This window comes from Agelaius tricolor, unplaced genomic scaffold (assembly GCF_023055355.1).
Source record: "Agelaius tricolor isolate 1412-34295 unplaced genomic scaffold, bAgeTri1.0.p SCAF_12, whole genome shotgun sequence".
NCBI lineage: Eukaryota > Metazoa > Chordata > Aves > Passeriformes > Icteridae > Agelaius > Agelaius tricolor.
This window is the reverse complement of record NW_027269272.1, coordinates 10629600-10654888: the sequence shown is the minus strand read 5'-3', so window position 1 is coordinate 10654888 and position 25289 is coordinate 10629600. Positions and strand designations below refer to the sequence as shown.

Sequence of the window (25289 nt, the reverse complement as noted above, 5' to 3'; positions counted from 1 at the left end):
CTTCAAGAGAAACCAGTCTTCACTGTAATTTAGAGCAGCACTACCTCTTCAGTCACTTTTGGATCCTTGCAGTTGCTTTTCTGCGATGCCATTTCACCAAGAGAGCATTACCAAAGCACAAGGTTTGATTATCTCCCAGTCCTTACTGATCTGCTCTGCTAGGTTCAGGAGAGACACTGTGAGAACTAATTGTCTCAAACACTTTATGCCTCATGAGATTACCCTGTGCTAAATTAATCTTTCAACCACTTACTAGGGCAGATAAAAGTTAGGAATTGTGATCCTTATCTGTTCTATTATACTCCTTTCCCTTTTCTATATCAAATAATCATGTTGTCTCCAAGAGAATGAATATGGATATATATACGTATAAATATATATGTGTATATATATGTATATTCTGAGGTGTATTATCAGAATAGGGGGATGATCAAAGGGTACTGCAGAAATGAAATTTAGGATTTGGACATGAGTGCTAGAAAAGCAACCTCTATTTTGTTCTTGTTTATTGAAGCTGAATTTCTTGTATAGGGAGACAGTGGTGTAGTGTGATAGCTATAGGTATTTATACAGAGAATTAAATGTCTTGGTTTGAACCCCTTTGCAATTAGTTACAAAGTCTGAATTCTCAGTCAGTCATGGTCAAGGCAGGGGGAGTGATTAAATAGAAACAGTAAGGGTATATTCTTCTCTTTGGTGTGCTGGTGTGCACACTTATGAAACCTCACAGAAAAGCACAGTACTTCAGAGTTTTGGAACTCAAAGAGCAAGAAAACAATTCCAAGATGTGGTCTGGCATGGTGCAAACTAACTTTAAAAAATAGTTTTCAGAATATGCTGGAAGTATGTTATTGCCTGTTATTTCTGCTGGGCAAAGGCCATGAATCTATATATAAAGTTTGAAAACTCTTCTGGGACATGTACTGAATCCCCTTGATAACCAGATAAGAACTACCAGATTTTCTTTTATCTGCAAAACCAGCCATTATTGAAGAGAATGTTCCCAGGATGAATGGAGCACATTTAAATATACTGTCTGCCCACAAGCTGTGGCTAGGACATGGTACAAACCGAATGAAACTGTTAGGAGAAGTTGATTGGACATTAGGAGAAGGTTCTGCACTGACAGGGTGATCAGTCACTGGAACATGCTCCCCTGGGAAGGGGTCAGAACACCAAGCCTGTCAGAGTTCAAGGAGAGTCTGGACAATGCCCTTTGTCAGATGGTTTAGTTTTGGCTAGACCGGTGACGAGCAGGGCCTTGGCCTTGATCATCTGTATGAGTATCTTCCAACTCAAGAAATTCTATGATTATAGGACTGTCTCCTGCTTTTACTCTCAAATCCATCTTCCCTGATGTGACACAATGCAAGTCAGGTGGTAGTTTTTCTCCATGAGGAGATCATTCCACTTACGTGTGCACATCAGTGGAACACCTGCCAAGAGAAAGAATGGGGCAGAGCAAATAAAATGTATTATTTAATATTAATGACCTTACTTACTATGTGCAAATTTTTTAATTAAAAAAGTAGCACATATATTCTGTGCACAAGCATGCATTCCCATGCTTGTGAAGGGACAGGAAGAGGAGGTTTAGGAGCTGTCCTCCTGCCACAGGACCTTTTAGCTGTGGATGTATGGGGATGGTGCCCTTTTCTCACCCACATACCTTGTCATTAATGACAGCCACGATAGCTGATCTTAATATGCCTTGGGGCTGCAATTCTATCCCACAGCTCCATGGTGTGGGCTGGGGGAGCAATTTCTTGTCCCACTTGTTGGAGGATAGAAATACACTTGGTTTGTACTAATCTTTATCTCCAGGTATGTGTAACAGATTTATTTTCAATACAAATATCTGGGTTTGTCATGATGAGCTACGGTGTGGAAGAAAGAATGAGGTGATATAGGTTATTGTTACAGCATGGATTGTCTTTTTTTCTCGCTCCTCACCAGCTAGACTCTGCTCTTGCATTAGAAATTGTCATTTTGTGTTTGGCAAAAACCCTTAAACGATTCTGTGCTTTATGGTGTTTTCTACAGGATGATATGCAAGGGGGGTTTGTGCTGCTGCCTATTGTCCTTTCTGAGTTTTCCATGTGTTTCAGCTGTTTCAGGGGGATTTTTCACCTTTTGACCAAGCAACTGCTCCTCTCAAATAATTGTACAGCCACCATCAGTGCAGCAGCAAACTTTGTAGTGCAGATGCATTAGAAAAACCTCCAACTTATTTATCCCGTGTTTGGACCTACACAAATCCAAACGAGAGTATACTTTTGTATTTAATTTTAAACTGAAGAGTAGATGAGAGCACTGCTGTGTTGCTTTCACCTCTGACCAGCTGCAATCAGTCTGCTGGGGTAGGGCAGTGCCAGCTCAGGGCGATTAGAGCCCCGCTTCCCTCCCAGGCAGTCCAGGATGATCCATCCTAAGTGGCACCAGGGGACACCAAAGGTACCCCAGAGCCCCAGCCCGCCCGCCGAAGGCACAGCCCGCAAGCCGGCCGGGCGCTGTCCCGCAGAGGGCAGCATTGAGCAGCGGATGCGGCCGCAGCGCTCCCGCACTTGTTCCCGGGGCCCGGGGCAGAGTTGCGGGCGCGGCACGTCCAGCCCCGGCACGGCCGCTGCCGCTGCACGCTCGGTTTCATTTAGCACGGAGCGACGTGAGCAGACAAGGGACCCGCTGCACAGCCGGTGCCGGGAGCGCTGCTGGGGCCCGGCCTCGCCCGCCATGGAGGCAGCGCCGTGCCGAGTCCTCCCTCCCGCCAGGCCCCTGCTGGGGACCGGCCGCGCTGGCAGCGCCGGGGCCGCGTCTGAGCCCGAGGAGCGGAACGAGCCCCGGGCGAGGCGGGCGCGGCCCCACGGCCGCAGCCACAGCGCCCCCGCTCCGCTCCCCTCCCCTCCCCACGAGGCCGGCGGCAAGGGCTGCGGGTAGGCGGGAGCATCTCCCCGCCCGGCCGGGCCCAGGAGCCGCCACACTGCAGAGGCCGCCGACGGCGGGCATAAAAAACACGGCGCTGAATAGCGTCTACGCCTCTTTACTACGCGCCGCGCCCCAGCCCGGCCGGGCGCCGCCGCAGCCGTGACGGACGGGCGGCGGCACCAATGGGGGCGCGGCGGCGGCGGCCCCGCGGCCGCGCTGAATGAGGGCAGGGCGGAGGGCGGAGCGGCGGCGCTGGCCGGGAGCCCGGCGGCGGCTCCGGGGATGGTCCACGCACTGGCGCCGTCACGTGTTGTTCTCCTTGGAGTGAGCCTGAGCCGCGGCGGCGGGCGGAGGGGGCTGGACTGCCGAGCGCGGCCCCCGCCGCCTGTTTTGGTGCGGGGCGCCGGGGAACTCCGAGGAGAAGCCGGCGGAGAAGGAGCCGCCGCGGCGGTGCCCGCTCCCCCGGCGGGCTGGGGCACGGGAGGGGGCCGCGCCGCCGGCCGCTGAGGCGCTGCCGACTGGAATGAAGAGGAGGAGGAAGAGAGGATGTTCCTTCGGCACTCGGGCTTGCCTCCCCTCCCGCCGCTGCCGGGCTGCGCCGCGTGTGGAAATGGCACTTTCTCTGCCTAACGAGATGGGACTGAATGGGGTCGCCAGCCTCCTCCGCACGCACGAGCGGGAGCAGCAGCCTCGGCGCTGATATTTGGGGAAGGGGGGTTGTATTGTGGGCGGCATTTTTCTTTTAATTTTCTCTTTTTTGAGAGGAGAGCGAGAGAGGGGAGAGCAGCGTGTATTTTTGGGTGCAAACCCCGGACTTTGCAAAACAATCTCCGCCCCCGAGAGGATATTTAATCTGCAACAGAGATCGCTGCTCGCGGAGGCAAACTTGGAGCCGGGGAAGGGGTGCAGGGAGCGGAGGAAAGGGACCCGCGCCCCGTTACCGCCGGAGCCCGACCCCTGCAAGGGAAGATGCGTTTTTCATTCCCGGCTGCTCATTTTGGGACGAGACTTTCGTCTGGACTGATCGGGACTGGACTTTTTAAGGACGAGTTGACGCGTCTAAACGCGATTTGGGCATAAACAGCAACACAAACTCTGATTTGGTGCTGGAAGCTGCCTCTGCCACTGAACAGCTGCTCTCACCCTGCTTCTGTCCCTCCCCCGTCCCGTTCTCAAAAGAGGATCCTGAGCTATTTTGCCTTTTTTCTTTTTTTTCTTTCCCCTTTTTTTTTTTAATTGTTGTTGCATGAATTTTATTTTAGGTGGTTGCCTTTCCTGGCTGGCTTGGCTGTTTTGGGGTCTTGCAGACTGCGAGCTGCAGTAACAACTCCACCACCTCTCATCATGGCCAGCCCCACGGATAATAACGAGGGCTTCTTCTCAGATGTCAGAAAGGTGGGTTACTTGCGCAAACCCAAGAGCATGCATAAACGATTTTTCGTGCTGAGGGCAGCCAGTGAGTCTGGACCCGCCCGGCTGGAGTATTACGAGAATGAGAAGAAATGGAGACACAAGTCAGGGGCCCCCAAGCGCTCCATCCCACTAGAAAGCTGCTTCAACATCAACAAACGGGCTGACTCCAAGAACAAGCACCTGGTGGCCCTCTACACCAAGGACGAGCACTTTGCCATTGCAGCTGACAGTGAACCTGAGCAAGAGAGCTGGTACCAAGCACTGCTGCAGTTGCACAACAGGGCCAAGGGCCACCATCACCTCCATCACCATCACCACCACCACCACAGCGATGTCACTTTTGGAGGCAGCAGCACAGGACTGGGGGAAGCAGGTGAGGACAGCTATGGTGAGGTAGCCCCTGGTCCAGCTTTTAAGGAAGTTTGGCAAGTAATTCTGAAGCCTAAGGGCCTAGGCCAGACAAAGAACCTGATTGGCATCTACCGCCTGTGCCTGACTAACAAGACCATCAGCTTTGTAAAGCTGAATTCAGATGCGGCTGCTGTGGTACTGCAGCTGCTCAATATCCGCCGCTGTGGTCACTCTGAGAACTTCTTCTTCATTGAGGTGGGACGCTCAGCTGTCACCGGACCTGGTGAGTTCTGGATGCAAGTGGATGACTCAGTGGTGGCACAGAACATGCATGAAACTATCCTGGAGGCCATGCGAGCCATGAGTGAGGAATTCCGGCCCCGTAGCAAGAGCCAGTCCTCCTCAAACTGTTCCAACCCGATCTCTGTCCCCCTTCGCAGGCACCATGTGAACAACCCTCCACCGAGCCAAGTGGGGCTCAGTCGGCGGTCCAGGACTGAGAGTGTCACGGCCACTTCTCCTGCCGGTGGTGGAGGTACAGGTGGCAAACCCAGCTCTTTCCGGGTTCGAGCATCGAGTGATGGGGAAGGCACAATGTCAAGACCTGCCTCTGTGGATGGCAGCCCAGTTAGTCCCAGTGCTAACCGGACTCACTCACACAGACACCGTGGCAACTCCAGGCTCCATCCTCCACTCAACCACAGCCGGTCCATCCCAATGCCTTCCTCACGCTGCTCTCCTTCAGCCACCAGTCCAGTCAGCCTGTCATCCAGCAGCACTAGTGGCCACGGCTCCACCTCAGACTGCCTGTTCCCACGAAGGTCTAGTGCTTCAGTTTCTGGCTCTCCTAGTGATGGTGGATTTATTTCTTCTGATGAGTATGGTTCGAGCCCGTGTGACTTTCGCAGCTCTTTTCGCAGTGTAACCCCTGATTCATTGGGACACACCCCCCCTGCCCGGGGTGATGAAGACCTCAACTACATCTGCATGGGAGGGAAGGCCACCTCTTCTTGCTGCAGCCTGGCAGCACCCAATGGCCATTTCATCCCACGCACCTGCCACCCTCAGCAGCAGCCCCGCTATCCTAGTACACCCTGCTGTCCTCGAGGTGGTAGTGAGGAGGTTGCTGACTTGGAGAAGGCATTCAGAAAGCGGACTCACTCTGCAGGCACTTCGCCCACCATCTCCCACCAGAAAACACCCTCACAGTCTTCAGTGGCCTCCATTGAGGAGTACACGGAGATGCTGCCTTCTTACCCCTGTGGCAGCAGCAGGCTGCCCTCCTACCGCCACTCAGCCTTTGTGCCCACTCACTCCTACCCAGAGGAGTGCCTGGAGATGCATCACATGGACAGTGGCCATCATCGGACCAACTCTGCCCCACACACGGATGATGGCTACATGCCCATGTCGCCCGGTGTAGCCCCTGTGCCCAGTGGTGGGGGGCCCCCCAAGGGTGGTGACTATATGCCCATGAGTCCCAAGAGTGTGTCGGCTCCGCAGCAGATCATCAACCCTGGCAGGGGTGGCCGCCACCCTCCAGCCACAGTGGACTCTAATGGCTACATGATGATGTCCCCCAGTGGCAGCTACTCCCCCGACAGCAGTTCTGCGGGCTACGGTAAGATCTGGACAAATGGTGCCGGCCACCACCCAAAACTCTCAGTGGAGAGCAACGAAGGGAAGCTCCCCTGCGGCGGCAGCGACTATATCAACATGTCCCCAGCCAGCGGCTCCACCACCAGCACTCCGCCCGACTGCTACTTCGGGGCTGCGGGGCAGCCGGGGGTCGAGGAGGCGGCCACCGTAGCGCACCACAAGCCCATCTACTCCTACTTCTCGCTGCCACGCTCCTTCAAGCACGTGCACCGGCGGGGCGGCAGCAGGCCGGCGGGGACAGCCGAGGAGGGCAGCCCTCAGCCCCGCATCGCGCTCGGCTCCAGCCGCCTCCTTTACGCGGCCGAGGACTCGTCCTCCTCCACCAGCAGCGACAGCCTGGGCGGCGGCGGCGGCCCCGAGGGCGGCCCCCCGCCTCAAGCGCAGCCCCCGCGCAAGGTGGACACAGCCGTGCAGACCAAGGGCCGCCTGGCGCGACCCACGCGGCTGTCGCTGGGTGGCCCTAAGGCCAGCACCCTGCCGCGGGCCCGGGAGCAGCCCCCGGTGCTGCTGCCCCCGGAGCCCAAGAGCCCCGGCGAGTACGTGAACATCGAGTTCATCGCCGGCGAGAAGCCGCCCTTCCCCTCGGCTGCCCTGAGCATGGTCCTGCCGCCGCCGGGCAGCGAGGCCGCCGAGGAGTACATGAACATGGAGCCGGGCCCGCCGCGGGCCCCCTGCCCGCCCGGATTCGCCACCGCGCGGGCGGCCCGGCTCGGCCGGGACTACGTGGCGATGCAGCGGGGGGGCGCCGCGGCCGGCGGGGGCTCCTGCTCGGACTACGCGGACAGCCCGTCCCCCGGCTCGCCCGCCCGCCCGATCAGCTACGCCGAGGTGCGGGGGGGCCGCGCCGGCCCCGAAAAGCCCCCGCCGGCGGCCGCCACCGCTGCGTCCCCGGAGCTGCGGCGGCCGCCGGCCGAGCTGTCGGCGGCGCCGCCGCGCTCCTCCTCCCTGCTGGGGGGCTTGGGCGCGGGCAGCGCCTTCACCCGCGTCAGCCTCAGCCCCGGCCGCAACCAGAGCGCCAAGGTGATCCGCGCCGACCCGCAGGGCGGCCGGCGGAGGCACAGCTCCGAGACCTTCTCCTCCACGCCGAGCGCAGCCCGCGGAGCGGCGGGCGGGCTCGGGGCACCCTTCCCGTGCGGCAGCGCGGGGGGCGCCGAGGAGGTGAAGCGGCACAGCTCGGCCTCCTTCGAGAACGTGTGGCTGCGGCCCGGCGCGGGGGAGGCGGCCGCCCGCCGGGACCCGGGGGTCTCCCCCGCCCTGGAGAACGGGCTCAACTACATCGACCTGGACTTGGTGAGGGACTGCGGCCACCGCCGCCACCACCACCCACACGGCCCCGCCGAGGCGAAGCAGCCGCTGCCGCCGAAGCCCCCGGGCCAGCAGCGCGGGAGTGGCCACTGTGGCGAGGATCTGAGCGCGTACGCCAGCATCAGCTTCCAGAAGCGGGAGGAGATGTAGGAGCCGGGCGCCCGCCGGGGAAGGTGAGCCGGGACGGGGCGGGACGGGGCGCGGCTCCGCTCGGGGAGTGGAACGACCGCGGGGAGGGGGCGAGGGTCGGGGCTGCTTGTAGCGGTGCCTTCCCGCCAGCTGGGGCGGGCGTCATCGTCCCCCGGGGCAGCCAGGGGTCGAGTTGGTTTCACTGAGCCTTTTGGCCTCACTGCCGCATGTTTTAGTGGCAGAAGTGTCCCGGAGTGCAGCATCCCTGCGGGTGTCCCGCCGCTGGCCGGCACCTGCACGGGCTGGGGAATGCTTCCAAAGCAGCTTTGGACGCTCCTGTTCAGCCGGGGATACAATACTCTGCTTACTGTGTTGCCACGTTTTTTTACTTTCCGAAATTAGCAGTGCTTCAAAAGTGTGTGGGAGAGGGGTGTGAAAGCGAGTCGCTTCTAGTATTGGGCTGGAAGCAGGAAACTCCCAGTGTAATCCTGGTTTGGTCAGTGATTGTGGCCAAGAGTAGAGCAGTGAACCCTGCTAACGCGTGCATGGCTAAGGGCATCTACCTCACAGGGCTGTGACCAGTGTTAATTCAGCTTTGTTGGAGGAGCTGTGAGTTTGGAAACTTCAAAGCCTTTAGAGCATTGTATCTATCATTTGTGTTTCGATTGATGTCTTCTGTGTGGCTGTCCCTCACCTGCCAGTGTTACAAACAGCACAAGAAGTGAGCCCTATGAACTGTGTTTTTAGCATTAACTAATGTGTTCTGCTTCTTCCTGAAGCTTTTAATTTTTAATTCGGGAAAAACTTCTGCCAGGCTGTTGCACGTTGATTACAGACATGTAAGATGAGTAGGGGCCTTGTTGGAAGCAGTGTGATGTTTCTGTTGAGTGGGAACTTCATGCAGCACAGAACAATGTATCTTGTTAAGAGCTGATAAAGTACAGCACACCTGTGTCCTTTTATGAAAGGTGAAGAGTGCTTTGTTTTGGTGCAGGAGAGTACAGGCACATAGTTATCTAGTAAATTTTGTCACTCAGTTTTAACAGTTTCCTACATACCTGAGCAGCAGCAATCACAGAGTTAAAGCAGTTACTATGACTATATGGGAGACATTAGGGGGTGAATCTCATACCACTGTTTACAGCATCTCAGTATTTGTGTCACCTGTTGGCTGTACTGAAGGGAACATTGAGAGCTGGTGTTGGTGTGATGTCTGGAATCATATGTTTTTCATGTTTAGGTGTTTTGCATCCTTATAACCTGAAAAAAAGCAAAACATTCTCTTCACATTTGCTGCTTGGCATTGCTGCTGTTGCCCATTAGAGCAAAGCAATATTAAGTCTTTGTCTTATATGATCTATGAATATTAGGTTAATTTGAAAGTTCGAGGTGGGACTTAGGATCGGTGCAAATATTGCCGGTCTGGTTCAAGTGGTAACTGGTAGGAAATGGTAACTTTTGTGGCTGACAGGACTGTGCTGAGTGTCACCATACATTATTTGTGACTAAATGTACACAAATTTACACAGCCACACCTTTTCTCAGTTCTGGCATGTGTTTGCAAGAGCCCTGTTTTTGCAGGTGGCTCTTGTTACTCTGGGAATCCATATCTGCTTAGGACAGCATTGGTGTTGTGAATTCTTCAGGAGGGGACTTCTGCCGGAGGATGCAACATGTTCTGTAGTTCAGTCACTTTGCTGGGAGCATCACTGCTCCCTCCCACCTGTGCAGGGGAGAATAAGTGTGAGAGAAGATCCTTGGTCAGTGTGTGGGTAAGTAAAGAATATATGAAGGGTATGAGAAGGCAGGTCTGGCAGGGAGCAGTGTCCTAAGTGCTTACACATTTTTTTCCAAATGCGCTGCTTTCCTTTTGCTGTGGATAACCTGTTTAATTGAGCTATGTGTCACCTTTACCTAAAAGCTGTGGCAATGCTCTCCATGGTGGTGTTAGGTAGATACCTGCTGTGATTATGCTGTTCAGTGAACGATTAGGATGTGGAAGACCTGATATAAGAACTCACTGAAAAATACTATGCAGATGCTTTTAAGGGCAGGACTGTGTAAAATAGAGTGTAATAGAGTAATTCTTATTTGAAGTTGGTTCGTATTTCCCAAAATTTGGATTGGATTGAGGAGGCACAACTACTTCTGGGAGGCAAGGGAAGAATCAGTTTGTAATTATATGTGGAGTTTGAGCCATGGCTCTTCTCCCTTCCCACTATAAAGCTTTTTTGGTTGCTTGTAGCCTTCTCAGACATTAACTGTTGGGACTCTTGTTTCCCAGGTTAGATTTCTTGCTATCAACTGAAACTGCTCTTGTAAAATTCAGCCTGACTAGCTCATCTCTTGAGTGTGCTAAGAAAAGAAACCTAACAATGTTTTGTTCATACTAAACCATTTTTACAGTGATTTTTTGACATGTGCTTGTACCTTTTCTGCTTTGGAGGTAAAACTTAGGTTTGGCAGGATACTTGTACTGTGTGGGTTGTACCTTATGCCATTCCTAAGAAAACCTGCCTGGAGCTGAATGATTTATGGGACTGATTGCACATGCCTGAAAAAGTTGTTGAGCACCTTCAGCTGAACCATTCACCTGAAAGCTCCACAGTTCCCCAAAGCTTTGCCCGCCTTTCCCAGTGAGCAGCAGAGCAGGCTGTGCCTCCTTGGCCAGCTTCTCCTGTGCTCCTGGTGGCGGCTGAGGCTGTTCAGGCTGCAGCTGACAGCAGGGAGGTTGTGGTTGTGGTTTCTCCCGTTGGTGTCTGAGCAAGTGAAAGATGAAGGAAAAGCTACTTGGTGTGTTTGCAGGTACAGTAGAGAGGAGAAAACATCTGGAGCTGGGAAGGGAAAGGTGAAGCTGCAGGTTTCAGAGCAAGGGCTGGGGAAGGCTGTACTAAGTACTCTTAGTTACTCTTTCTCTTTATTCTCCCTCTCTTTCATGGGTTATTATTTACACTTTTAATCTCAGAAGTTGCAAGGGGACTGTACATGTTGGTTTCCTTTTTCTCTCCATAGAACAATCTTCCACCCCATCCCAAATGCCAAAACTATCTGGATAGTGCTTGTTTTTTCCGTTCTGGAATTTTCTGTTGCCATCTACAAGACAATGACCCCAAATGTTGGCTGTTCATCTCCTAACAGTAAAATGTCTGTTGCTGCTTTGGTGCAAACTACCTGACTCCTGTCCTTTTCCCTGCTCCCCTGTCTTTTTCTGCCAGCTGCCTCCAAGTTGTTCAGGCATGAGATTCTGAAGTATTTTTAGTCTCTTTCAAGTGTAATTATTTCTTTTAACATTAGGATCCTGGCTGAAATAATCATGTTGTCTCCCAAATTTCATTGAAAAACATTTCTCTCTAACTCACAGAATTCCTCTGCACTCTCCAATCCCATTGCCTTCCCTGTCACATATTCTTGGCTGTTTCCCAGCAGCTGGCCCTGCCCTAGCTCTCTTCTTTTTTCCTGTTAGAAGTGCTGTAGTTTCAGTGCAGTTCTGTATGCTCTCCTGTCCAAACCTTTACCTCTGCTTTAGAGAACTGGGTACTGTTGTGTGTGTCTAGCCTAGCTGGTGACTCTTGGATCCTCTGATGAGTGGCCTTTTATGCTGTAGCTGGAAGGCTCTGTTGCTGCAGTTGCCAAGTTGTGCTGGGAAACACCAGCCCATGACATGGAAAAATTGAGGGGAGGGAGCAGCGTAGCCCGAAGGCGTTTTCCTCCTGCTTGGAGTTTTGCATGCACAGATGTGGTGGGCTGGTCCTGGCTAGGCACCAAGTGCCCACCAGAGCCACTCTATCACTCTCCTCCTCAGCTAGATGAGGGAGAAAAAGATAGAACAAAAGGCTCATGAGTTGAGATAAGGGCAGGGAGAGATCACTCCTCAGTTACTGTCGGCAAAACAGACTCAACTTGGGCAAATTAGTTTCATTTTTTACCAATCAAATCAGAGTAGGATAATAGGAAATAAAAACTAAATCTTAAAACACTTGTCCCCCACCCATCCTTTCTTTCTGGGCTTAGCTTTACTCCCCATTTCTCTGCCTCTTCCCCACAGCAGCACAGGGTATGAAAATGGGGATTTTAACCAGTTAACGGCATGTTCTGCTGCTACTTCCTCTGCAGAGTAGTTTCCTGTATCCACAGTGGTCTCAGATATCCTCACTCCTCTCTCTGGCTGCAGTTGTGCAGTTTTTTCCTGTTCCTAAATACATGATCCCAGAGGTACTGCCACTGTCAGTGGCACTGCTTGGCCTTGGCCAGGTGCATCTTGGAGGTGACTGGCAATGGCTCTGTCACCCTTGGGGGCAGCTTCCCTGAGGAACCACCTCTGTACCCCCCACTGCAAAACCCTGCACACAAACCCAAGACAGCAGGTGAGCAGATGTTGTGGATATGCTGTGGATCCTGCTTTTGGGGTTGCTGTGAGAAGGCTCCTCAAATGAGCAGGGGTTTTGAAGATGAACTGCTGACAACTTGTGTTCTGAGTATACAGTCAAAAAATATTCCAAAAAGGAAACCATTAGATGTTGGCTCTGGAGAAACAGGAAATGCAGTAGCAGGACAGTAGAATGAATTCAGGTATCTTGCTTTGATCTCCAAAGCTTCAAAGCTTCATTTCCATTTTGTTGATGACTCTGAGAGCTCCTGAATGTAAGTGCTAATAACATGGAATAGAATATGTGTAGTGTAAGCAAGTGGTAACTTGGCTCACTCTAGCTTTGATGCTGACTGTTTCACCCACTGCATGGGTGGTTTGGGGTTTTTTGGTGATGTAAGAAAAGGAAAAACAGTACAATGGGAATTCAGCACAAGGGCATCTATAGGGTTGTTAGACCTTTTGCCTGTATCCAGTTAAAGCAAAAAACTTCTAAGGGTAGAACTAAACTTTTGTGTGGTTCTCATGAAAATACACATGATGGTAAACAGAAAATTACTCATGTCATTCTTGTTCTATATGCCTATTTGGGTTTTTTTTTTCAGGAGACGGCTTGCTTTTTTAATTTATTTCCTTCACAGTTTTCAATAGTTGTGTTCTTTTTCTCAAGTTAAAAAACTTAAGGTGGAACAACAGCAATTCATAAAATCATGGGATATCCTGGGTTGGCAGAGACCCACAAGGGTGCCAAAACAAGACTTGTACAGTTAATTTAAGTTTCTAGGGGCGCGTTGTTTCCCGAACTGAAGAACAGAAGTTTCTGTAGTTTTGAGTCAGCACCAAGGTAAATACCAGCATGTTATGAAAGTTTTTCATGCTTTGTGGGTATTACTGTAGACAAAACAGTGCATTTCTTACCGTATGCACACACCAGTTTTTCCCCACACCTAATTATTTGCCAAAATTGAGCCTGTGTCTCCACATACTTGCATATTTGCAGTTCTCCTGTTTAACAAGACCACAGGCTTATAATTAATGTCTTTAGGTGTTTCTCTTTTGTTTTCCTGGCTTAAAAACTGAAACAGAATGATTTATAAACAAATTCATATGATTATGAGGTACTACCTGGACATCTTTAGCACATGGTTTTCACATTTAGTTAATGTTTAAGCTGGTTTTTGAATGTGGTTTAAGTTTGAAAATGAAACAGGACATTGCAGGGTGAGGATGATGCTGATTTTTAATAGCAGCTGTAGGGAGATCATAAATTTCCTTAGATAACACTTGTAAATAGAGAATTACAGCTTGTTAATAAAATGCAGCAAGCAGCTGGGAATGGGAATGTAATTTGACCAATATCTTCAGTATGGTGCATTGTTAAAGGACTACTTTATGATAGCTGAAATTTTATATTCATTAGGACTGTACAGTTTTCATGACTTTCTAAATACATGAGTGCAAGTACTGAAAGTAAATTTACTTGAATACTCTTTTGAATAAGTAAGTATATAATAGCTTGTTTGTAAAGAAAGTGAGGGGTTTTTTTCCAGTTTCTTGAAGCTCTGAAAATTAATCTGTTCAGTACTGATTATTACATGAGTAAAGTCACATAAGCTTTAAAAATAATTTTGGTGTCCAATAATATGGAAGAGAAATAGATATTATTTTCCATAACTAATTTGACTTTAGGTTTAACTTCTGTGCCAAGTTTCAATGAAAACTAATTATTGTGTTTGATTGACAGAGTTATGAAATACTCTTAAAGACGAGAGGAAAAAGGAGGGGAAGGTTGTTCATGGGACCTGTGCTGTGACCAGGAGAGACTGGGGGCTGCTGACATGAGATAATGGGGAACCTGAGCTGAAGGCTGGGGAGCACTTACAGAAACTGGTATGGGAAGGAGGTGGAAATGAGAAAGAAATTGCTGGGGGATGCACAAACTATGGCAGGATGATGTAGATAGAGAGAATTGCAAGGTGTTTGTGATCTGAGGGAAACTGGGATGGTGATATTTGAAAGTTTGAGGATGAGTATAGAGAAATGTGGAGAGCCTGGATATACACAAAGAGTTTGTTTTAGAGGTGCTCATTTTGCATGGTACTGCAGTTTTCTGAAGGTGTTTTTCCTTCTGTATTTTTTTGGATCTTTATTACAGGGATGAACGCTCTGCTTAGGAAGCACATGTAGTCCTTATTTGTTATTGGATTTTATTTTTTTTTTAGTATTTGGATATTCTGCTGACCTTAACAGGATGATTTGCTTAGTAAGGCAAGCAGAATTTACCTCCAGCTCTCCTTTCCTGAATTGTCTTGTAATATCCCTGTCATGACCACAGCAGTAAACCACAGATACAAATCTGAATTAAGTACAAGATAAGTAAGTATGAGTGAATTTTAACATTAAAACTCCTTGATTTTATAAAATACATACAATAGAAGGAGGACTATATTCACACAGGTTTTTTTAACTGCAGCATTTTCTTCTTTACACTCTACTACTTGGACAGTTATAAATTTGATTTGGGTTCATTAGTTTAATAATTTGTCATATGGATTAGTAAGTATAGATTCTCTTACTTTTTAAAATTTAAATAATACATTGTAAAAGAAAACGTCAAATGACAAAGTTGTTGTGGCTTTTTAGAGCAGATGTGGTTTTCATTTTGTGGTAAGAGCTGCCACACAAATATATTAATACTGACTAATGTGTCTGATTCTGAACTTGTCAGAATGGTAAAAGCTGGCTTTTGGTCATCTGTACATGATCTGATGTGTTACAGTACCTGTTCATAAAAGTGAGTAGCATTATTCTATTTTTACATAATTCTGGGGCTTTGATAAGTGGTGGTTATTATTTTGACTACATGAAATAGAGAGAGTGAAGGAGAGCCATTGGTAACTTGAAAAAAAAAAGATTCACAAGTTTAACAGCTTTACTCTCTGCTTACAGAAATGATGTGAAATTTAACAAAAGCCAAGGTGTGAACAGATAAAGGAGATTTAAATAAGCCTGGCACTCTTAACTAACTAAAGGATGTCTTGATATATGTCTCTCTGATCATGCTTGACATATCTAGGTCATGTTCTCTGAAGACTATTATTAGAGATTTAACCTTGGGTAATTGTGAAGTGTAATTTCTTCAGAGTAATTTTTGATCAGGTAGATGAGACAGTGGAAGTTTGTGTGTGTTCAAGTGCTTGTAATAATTTGGGAGTCTAGTTGGAAGACCTGGGTTCAGCCACCTGAGCTGGAAGGTGAAATGCACTGTTCCATGGTCTATCATAGAAGATTTACCTGTGTACATTTTGTCAACTGTTGTAAAATTCTATTTTTTTGGAAGCTGGGAATGTGGAAGAAGTGACCTGTTAAATTTTCAAATAAGATATGCTTCAGGAGGACGTTGTGCACCTTACAGCTACTAGAGCTGTCGAAGTGTACTTGCACATTTGAACTCTGTGGTGATATGTGTTATATAAGGGAGGAATGTAGAGTCTGGGAACATCTACAGCTTTAATTGACTGTGTTTCTTCTTCTTCTGCCTCAGCCCATCCCCTCCAGCCTGTGTAGGATTTGGACATTTTTAACCACTAGGGCACCTAAGGATTGCACATGCTTTCTTTGAAATACAGAATCTGTGTGAATAGGAAAAAAGGGAATTAACTAGCAGCCTTGGTTCCTGTCTGGTTTCAGCAGTCTGGCTTTCAGTGTGGTGCACAAATATTTGTTAAGACATAACTATAGGGTAGGGACTCCATAAGCTGGATTTGCCAGTCAATAAAATACTTAACTAGTTTGTGCACAGGAGCCTTCCTTCAGTGGCACAGTTCCCTTAAGGAATAAAGAGCTTGAAGCTGGAGTGGAGGAGACTAAGCCAGTCTGATTGCATGGGCTCCTTCTGCCCTTACTTCACTGAACTGTGGGATTAAAACCAAACTAAAACAAACTCTCCCATCATCCTCCTAACCAGATCCTGCATGTCTGTACATCACCAGTGACATTCATGTAAATGCTGTGCTGAGAGTTGTGTGTCTTCACTGAGAGAGTAAAAGAACCTCAAGAACTGTACATGGGAGGTAGAAGATAGAGTTTGTCTCTCCTCTTACAGCACACCTCAGCTTAAGTCTTCTGTTTATCAGCTTGTAAGTGACTGCAAAGGAATGGAAGGGAAGCCAATAAAACACCATGGCTGGAGCTGTGACTTGTTTCAGGTCTGACCTGAGCTTCCTGTGCCCTGTGCTGTGTGAGAGATGCAAAGACACCTCAAGTGACAGCTGAGGTATGCCAGGGAGGGAATCTTTTAGATTAAAACACTGGATGGTAATTAATCTTCAGCCAGCTGGTCTTCATTTTGAAGAGAAGATTGCTGTGTTAGAAAAGAGAATTTTAACCCCTAGAGAGCAGGAAATGAGTGACAGGGGAGATGTTTTGGCTTTAGACAGACTCAGAGCTCGGCAGCCTCCTGTATGTGCTGCAGGGCAGTGCTGGTGTCCCAGTGAGTGATGCTTTGGCACTTTGCTGGAATTCCTTGGAAACTGCTAGAACAAGGAGACAATGGTGTTCCAGTAATTCCCAGTTTGGTTTGAGGGTTCCTGTGCAAGTGATTGACAAGGTGTTTGGGAGTCACTGTCAGCTGTGATGCTAGAGCCTTCACATAGATACTAACATAGGAGAAATACAGAAGCTCTTCTCTTTCCTGGAGAAGGCACAGATGTAACAGAATGGCCTTTGCTGTACCTGCTGTGTCACAGGGCTGGGAAAGTCTGCAGCCTTCCCTGCAGGGTACAATGTGCTTTTTCATGGTACTCGGTCTCTGTGGTGATACCCAGGGAAATAAAGGTTGGGTACTTTGCTGAAATGATGGTGGCTGTTCCATTTCTGACTCCTGCAGGTGCTGTAGGTAAGTGATGGTGACATTGGCTGAGTGGTCTCTGAAAAATGGGATTAATTTTCATTTCCTCAGAAGAGTTTCTGCTGTCGTTATTAGTGATTCCTCTCCTGCAATTCCTGATCACCATTTCTGAATTACTTGTTACTTCAAAATAGCAAATGGGGCATTTATGGAGCAGAATGTTATATAATAATGAGGACATAAACTAACAAGCTGTTTACTTAGTTGAGGTTATGACAACATTATCTTACTTTTTTCCCTATTTTGGAATTTATTCACAAAGATTTTTCTTTCAGAGTACACTTGTATTTACTGGAAATGACCAACAGTTGGTAGCTCAGCTTGAAAGTGCAGTCCTTGAAAGAGGTAGGGCAGCTCAGCTTGCCACAGGATTCAAAATGACTCTTAGATGTCAGTAAGGTAATGTATTCCTTGTTTTGATGGGAATGAAGATCTGTACTATGGCTACATGAAGGGAAAAATGAGCAATACTTGGCTTTTTGTAGCGATGGTAAATTCAAACGGAACCATTTTCATTTGGGGAAAGTGAAAGTGACTAATTGAAATCTTTAGAAGGACAAAAATATATTTTGGGTGAAAACAGCATTGTTAAAATTGAAAAAAAATTGCCTCTCTTTAACCTGTTACATTTACCCTGTTTCTCTTTTTGACTTCTTTGCTTGCAAAGCATGGGCACACTGTACCATCCCTTCATGCTTTGCCATGTTACAAAGTAGTATTTTTAGCATTTGGTCCACTTTTCTGTGTTGCAGATCACAGTTGTTTGTTGTTTTTTTTTCTTAATAGTGTCAACTAAACTAACAATTTTTTTAAAAAATTCTCTTTAAAAGAAAGGAAAATTCAGGAGTACTAAATAATTAATTGCTTGATTGCAGATAAAAAATGAAATACAGGTAAGGAAATCTTAGTTTAGGTGTACTGAAAATAATTGCAAACAAAGGAAACTGTTTATCTCCTGTGTGTGGTTCAGGAATCCCAAAAAGCAGGCTGGCTGGTACATCTGGGGTGGGCTCCTGCAGGAGCTTTGGGCAGGTGTAACCAGCTTGCTTTCCTGCAAAGGGGGGTCCTCACCTGGGCTGCCTTCACTCCCATCTGCCTGCTCCCCTGTTTCTGTGGGCTGGTTCCAGTCCATGAAATGGTAACTGTAGTCAGGCTAGCCTATTCTGTAGTAGTTGTTTATATCTCCTCATTTTACACATAATGGCATTCAGATTTCTGAGAAACAACAAAATAAAATGTAGAAAGAGGAATTCAGTTTGTTTAGAAAGTTGTATGTTGAAAACTGTAAACATTTTTTTCTCGTTGAAAGCTAATATTTGTTCTAGTGTCAGTATTTTGGAAATAATCTTGTATTTTGTTGCAGTTATCATCATCTTGTGAACATGATGCATAATGTTCTTGAATGCCTTGGATATCTTAATATGGGTGGATAGCCATGTGTGATTTACATCTATCTTACCAGTTTGAGATCAAAACAGAGGCAGATGAAACTAAATAGAAGAGCAGTGATGGAAGCCAAACAGCTCCAGATCATCCCTTGTCCTTTTCCAGCTGCTGCGCACACTCCCTCCTCCCACAGCTGCTTTTTGGGAGCAGGAGTTAAAGAACGGTGCACCGTGCACCAGCATTGGACTTTAAACATGTAAATGGTGCACTTTACTCTTCAATAGATTAACACAGCTGATCAATTCATATGCAAGGCAGTCTTGAATCCTTTAAACAATTTAAGAGTTCTTAAAAGTGAAACAAAACTCAAATGTATTTAATTCTGTTCTGTATGAAACTTCTTTATCTAGCAAGCTCTGCTAGAAGGGGAAAGCCCTGCTGAAGGTGTGCAGGCATGTAGCTAGGGCATGTTTTTTCAGGCCTTTGAACTAGGTTAGGAATGTGTCTCAAGATGGAAGAATGAATAGTTACTTGGTGCTTTTAGCCTCCGGGCTTGAAACTCGCAAGAGGAATGTTATTGTGTCTTCAAAGCCTGTTTCACACAAGCCTTTGTTGAGCAGGAACTTGGAGAGTCTTTGTATTATCATGCACACAACAAAAAGAGCCAGCCACCCAATTTGATCTAATTGGGCGGCAGTGGTGAGATGTTTCTTCAGTAGGAAGGCTCTTGAAAATGGGGTGCATATTTTTAATTAGGAAATACCCTTTAGAGTGAAGGGATTGCCTACACAGACGTTTACCAGCTTGCTAAAACTCTAATTATACTGATGCAATTCCCCATATGCACATCCCCTCTTTTTCACCTCTTCCCTATGTAGTACTTTCCCAGGAAGAAAGCAAATATTTACATTTCTTTTAAATTCTGTTTGACCCTGAGGTGATGGTAGCACATCCCTGGAGAAGGCAAGCTGAGGTTGAGAAAGTGGGGTGGTTCAGGTTGAAGTAATTTTTGTCTTGCTTTCTTAAAAATAAATCTGTATTCAGGACTAAATATGCTGTAATATATTAATACTACCTAAATTAAGACAGAACTTTCACTCAGTGTAACCATCAAATGTTTGGAGGAAATAAACCCATTGCTCTAGTGAACATGAGTGGGGTTTGAAGTGCTACAGCCTCACCTCTGAGAACAGCAGCTGCTTCAGTAGATACCCAGAGAAATTTATTTTCATTTTAGTGTGACTAGCCTAATGTTTATTCAAAACTGAATGAGATAACAGAAAATACAGGAAAACAGCTTTATTTTCTTAAGTTTTTTAGTAAAAGAACCCAAAGAACTCTACAAAATCAGAAATTTTGAATTCCACAGTAGCCAGCTTCACTCAATTTCACCTACTAAAGAGATGAGGCTTAAAAATAATGAAAAATTGTCTTTAAATGCAACATTTATTTTGTTAAGTAACTTCATTAGGTGTTCAGGGATTTTGTTAGTTTTCATCCTGTTTTTCATTCAAACAGAGGTTGAAAAGTCATCATATAAAATTTAACCAGCTACTAGATAGTGACCTATGTTGGTCATTAATTTCATGTCAAGAATCTGCATAAATGTACACTAATAGTATTGTCTAACTCGGGACTATATTAAATGCTAAATTAAAAGGTTATATTGCAGATCATCATGATTTAGTGGTTATTGGTGTTTGAGAATGACCATTAAGAGCATAAAAAAATAAGATTTCTCATTTGCTAATCTAAATTTGATTATTTTAATTACATTAATTTGAATTAATCCACCGTGAAGCTAAGTGTCAGTATGTACATGATAATTAAATGTATTTGAACTGATATAATCATGCAGAAATGAAGGGTAGGCACAGAAAGGACCTGGATACAGGATGTTGCCTGATGCAGAGGAGCAGGAGCAGACAATCCATGAAATGATAGGAAGCTGAGTGGGGGACAGGTGAGGGCAAAACCACAAGTAGAGAAAAGTGGTGGTTAAATGTATTGAAGAGTAAGAGTGACAGGCATGCTGTGTAAATTGGCCAGCTCCTGGTCTTCTGTAAGAGAAATTTCACAAGGTTAGAGAAGGGAAGGTTGTGTAGGAAGGGGCTCAGGGGCTGAGTGAGCAGAAAGAGAAATTGGAATAATGCCGGGAAGCTCAGATTTCAGTTGATGTAATTGGACTTTAATGGCTTGAATGATTCATAATCTCTTAGCTTGATAGGCTGTTATAAAATTTTAAACATAGGTATGAATGAAGCCTTGTGCTGATAACATTGTGGGATTGCAGCAGTGGAAAGCGTTGATGTGCCAAGAATTGTTAGAGGAAGAAAATTCCTCTAGCATACAATGTGTTGGTAAGTTGTGTGTAGGCATATTTTGGAGGAAGGTTTGAATGATCCTTCTGCATGAATGGGCTGTGAATTATTTTTCACCTAGGTGTGGAAGGAGAGGAATCTCCAATTGATGTAAATTGCTGTGCCTACTTGAGGTTGGTGGACTAGGGCAGCATGCCTCAATTTAGAATGTGTCCCTTTAACAGTTTTTCTTTCTTTTTCTGGAAGGTGTTACTACACTGTTCTGTTTGCATTAATACTGAGTCCCTATTAATTTTAATTAGCTATAGTAATGAGTTAGCTCTATAAAGGGCTGCAAAATGATTTGTAATTCAATGTCTAGTTTATCTTCTACCTTGGTTATTTCATCTTTTCCAAAACTACTACTCCTGAAGATTGGTGAGATGTTTGATCTGTCTTGATTCAAGCTTGTTTACTTCTGTGTTTCTTAGAGTAGCTCGTCAGCTTTATCAAATAACTCCTTTATCAAATAACTCCTGTGATGTTAATCATAGATTTGGGTCACATTTCAGCATTTGCATTTGGGTTGAAAGAACAGGTAAAAGCAAAAGATTATTAGCAGGATTGCTTTATACATGGAACAAAAGAGGACTACAGAACATGTAATGGTGGCCTTTACAGGACTCCTGTTATTTGTAGGACTTTCCAATCTGTTTGTGCTTTTAACTGATGAGCTCTTGTAGTAGCATCTTAGTGTTCTTCACTGTAACTTTTTGAAAGGTTTTGCTTTGCTTTTATGAAGTCAAGAGTGATAAAAGTCACTGTCTGGAATCTGTTTCCCTGGCTTTATCTGCATATCTGTGCCTGATTCTTGCAGCTTTTACCATTATTGTGACGTTCTCTGGTCTGATTCCTTAGGCTCAGTTCATGCAGGTACATCTGAATTAAGGTCAGGGAGAGCTGCAGTGAGTGCAAGCAATCACTGCACTTCAGAAGCAGAATGCAGGACACCAGGTTTACCATCAGCCTAAACAAGTGGAAGGCCACACTGTTGTTTCTGTCTCCTTGAACATGTATTCCTCTGGAGAGTTTTTTGGCATCCCCTGGAGAGCACTTGGGAATGTATTTAGGAGAAAATCCAGAACCATTTCTCTAGACATCAGCTAGCTCTTAGTTTGGTTAAAACCAACTGTGAGACTCCATCTGCTGTATTCTTTCGGGCAGCAAATCTTCAAGTAGAATAGCTGATGTGGTTAGTGCCTTACACTGCCCTTGAAAGCACACTTGTCTTGGCATACACTGCTGCTGCTTCTGCCTCTGAAGAAGCTGTCTGAGATTATCTGCAGGGTTGCTGTGAAACTGTGCCATTAGTGAATTGTGATCCTGACCAGCTGCAGCACCAGTCCCTCGGCCCAGGGAGTCCTTGCAGGTGTACTGGGTGAGAATCTGAGAGGGTTTATCGAAGTGGGTTTGCTTCTTCACTCACCCTGGAGGTGCTACTTTGAGGTAGGAATGCAGTGTAAAGTGTATTAATGCCACTTGTCAATTATGGCTTGTTTTGGTTTAGGTGGTCTGTATCTGAGAGAAGACATCTTTTACTGCCAAACTTGTGCTGGCTGCTTTAGTATTCATGCTAGTTTTGCTGTCTGTGTTAGTCATCTTCTCAACCAAATATTTTCTGCTAAAACCCAAATCCACACTGACAAATTAGCCTTTCTAGTTTAGGTAAGGTCAAATATGGAAAATATTTTCAGGTGAAAATGAAAAAATATATATAATGGCTTCAGACTGCTGTCTTACAGACCTTCTGGTATAGTTACTCAAGATGTCATATGAGAAACAGGCAGGGTTCCCACCTTTCTGCCCCCAGTTCTCCATCACATTTAGTGATTGTAGGAGGATTCAATAAGTATTCAATAAGTATCCAGTATTCAATAAGTAACTGGCTGTGATAGAAGGAAACATCAGTTTCCCTAAAACATTTCCCACTGGTCTCACAGCAATTCAGATGAGTCTGTGGAAGAAAACTTTTCTTTTATTTAAAAATCTCTTGCATGTTTGTCCCCAGTGGTGTATTACAAAACTGGATGTCTGTTGTCTGGCACATGTGTGGTTGTACAAACAAAACTTTCTTTTAACTATTTGTTGAACTTCAGACATTATGATCTACATTAAGAAGAGACCTCTTAAAGACAACTCTGCCTTTCTGCTGCTCCATGCAACGTTTCCAGATGTATTTGGGTACAGTTAGAACATTTAAGTACTCCAAGAGCTATTACAATTGTCTGTAGCCTGGCTTTGGTTTTTCCTTTTGCTTCAGTTTTCTAGCACTTTCTGTTTTAAGCCTTATTTATTAATAAGTCTAACTGCATTCTGCTTATTTTTTAAACTACTGTGTCATTTATTTGGCAGGAGAGGAGGAAGGTTAAAGTTCTCCTTACCTCCTCCCCTTCTCTCCAGTGAAATTTTTGATTGTTCTGTTTGATGAGTCATTTTCTCTACAGCTGAAGTTAATTTAGTGCCTAATCCAAGCAATGAGTATTTTCTGAGTGAGGAAGTGAGAGAACTTTAATTCTTTCCTCTCTTTTCAAATACAAAGGTATATCTTGGGTGTTTAAAAAAAAAAAAAAAACAAACCATGGAAGAGAACAGTGCCTGTTGGAGGTGTTTTGTCATTTAACAATAGGTAACAAAACATCCATTGGCTTCACTGGAGTGAAGTCATTACTAAGGGGGTGTAGGTAGGGTTTGCAGTGCTGTACAGCTGCTATATGTGCATAAATGCTCTTTTTCAAGGGTTCTTTATCAGTATGTAAAAGCTGATAGTGAATGCTATTGAACTCTTAGTTGCTCTAATTCTTTCTTTCCTGCCAAAGTGTATGTGTGCATTAGAGGGAGTTGTGTGCTCTGGGCTGTTGAAGCCAATCTGGTCAAGAGCATTGTTTTCCAGAGAAAAAGGATTATCAAAAATTTGAAATTAAAATCACTTGTGAAATACTTCTGATGTGTATGTCATAGATTTGTAAAATCTGTTTCATATACTTCTGTTTGCTGAACATAGGGTGTTCTGATTTGGCTGAATAGTACCAAGTTACTGTGTGGCAATGTCCTCACACACAAGGCTTTAATTAAACATGAAAAAAATATTAAAGGCTGGCCTACATACAAGCTTACACAGAGAAACAAAAAGTGTGAATTAAGGAAGATAGCATTTTTATACAAGTGTTTCAATACCATGCATAGTAGTGGCTTGTCTGGGCAAATGAAAGGGACAGCATAGAGTGAAAGATTCATTTAGACCTTTGGGGAAGACACAGACATTTCATACCAGATCAGGGTTATTTGAGGTTTTTTTGGTTTTTTTTTTACAACTAGGTATAATTTTAACCAGGCTAAGTTCAGTGACTTTGTTTGCTCATGTGGACCACAGGTATGCATGGCTATTCAAGGTTCAGTCATCAGTCAACTTCCAATTGACTAAAGCAGATTTCCCCCCTTGCCCTGAGCCCCTCGTGCCTTGACAGTGTATTCCTGTGTTCTGTCAGGCTGCTGAGCCAAAGCTGCTGTCTGATTTGGGCCTCCCCTTCCCAGGAAGAAGAGGAGGGGGGGGTTACTGGGGCAGGTGTGGTTACAGCCCTGTCTCTGGACAGCCTCTGGACAAGGGAGAGCTTGTGCTCTGTCAGTTCAGAGCATGAATGGGACTTGTACACGAGGAGCTGCACGAGAGAAGCTTTGGGCATGCTCTCACTGCTACTTTTTACACTTGGAGAAGGATTTTGGAGAAGGATTCTTACCTTGGCTCCCATGCTAACACCTCCTTTGCCTCAATATATGCATTCCTGTAGCTGAGCCAGGCAGCTACCTCAGGGACTAATCCAGGCTAAAAGTAACCTGGCTTAGGGAGGGCAGAAATCAGAATTCAGATTCATTTCATTGCATTGCTACAGACCCTGGTACCAGGGCAAAGGAGGGGATCCTGTGTGCGGTGGGAACATTTACAGCAATGAGAAGACAGGCTTGTACAGGCTTCAGGTAGACATGAAACAGTGACCATCATCTCCTTGCAGCATTTTCATTCATTTTCCAAAGTGCTTATTTCATTGGGCCAGGGCAGTAATAATGGTGTGAAGCAGAAGGGGCTTGTTTTTTTCCTGTGTTAGGATCATAAAACCTTTCTAATTCTAATGGCTGGAAGTGAGCCTTATGCACAAAGGTTCTTTTGTTTTGTTTTTGTATAAACCCATTTGATGTTAAGCAGCCAAATCTCATCCTTTGTGGTTGGTCTAATGTGTTTTTTAGAAGCTACTGCACTTCTTGTTTAGCTTTCAGCCCCAGCTCCAGAAGGCTGCATCTCCTTACATGGTCTTGTCTCTTACCTGCTAAGTCAGGGATGCCAAACCAGCACTGAACACCTCTGGTTAGAAGCCTGAATTGCTTCTTAGGAGTGTTAATTACTACAATAATTTTTCTGTCCTTCAGCTAGGGAAAGTTTTATGGGTTTTTTAAAAGAAAATTTCCAGTTCTTAATAGAAATGGGAGTGATTGTGCT

The 25289-nt window shown here is 46.1% G+C and overlaps 1 protein-coding gene across 1 annotated transcript in view; it reads left to right on the top strand.

The window, feature by feature from the left end:
• Window positions 1-3043: 3043 nt before the first annotated feature.
• The window catches only part of IRS1 (insulin receptor substrate 1), a 49015-nt gene continuing 26769 nt past the window's right edge, over window positions 3044-25289 (top strand). Inside the window, exon 1 of the mRNA XM_071437525.1 lies at window positions 3044-7823. Within this exon, the coding sequence (XP_071293626.1) occupies window positions 4267-7800 (3534 nt within the window). The 5' untranslated portion in view covers window positions 3044-4266 and the 3' untranslated portion in view covers window positions 7801-7823. The remainder of the gene's footprint in view (window positions 7824-25289) is intronic.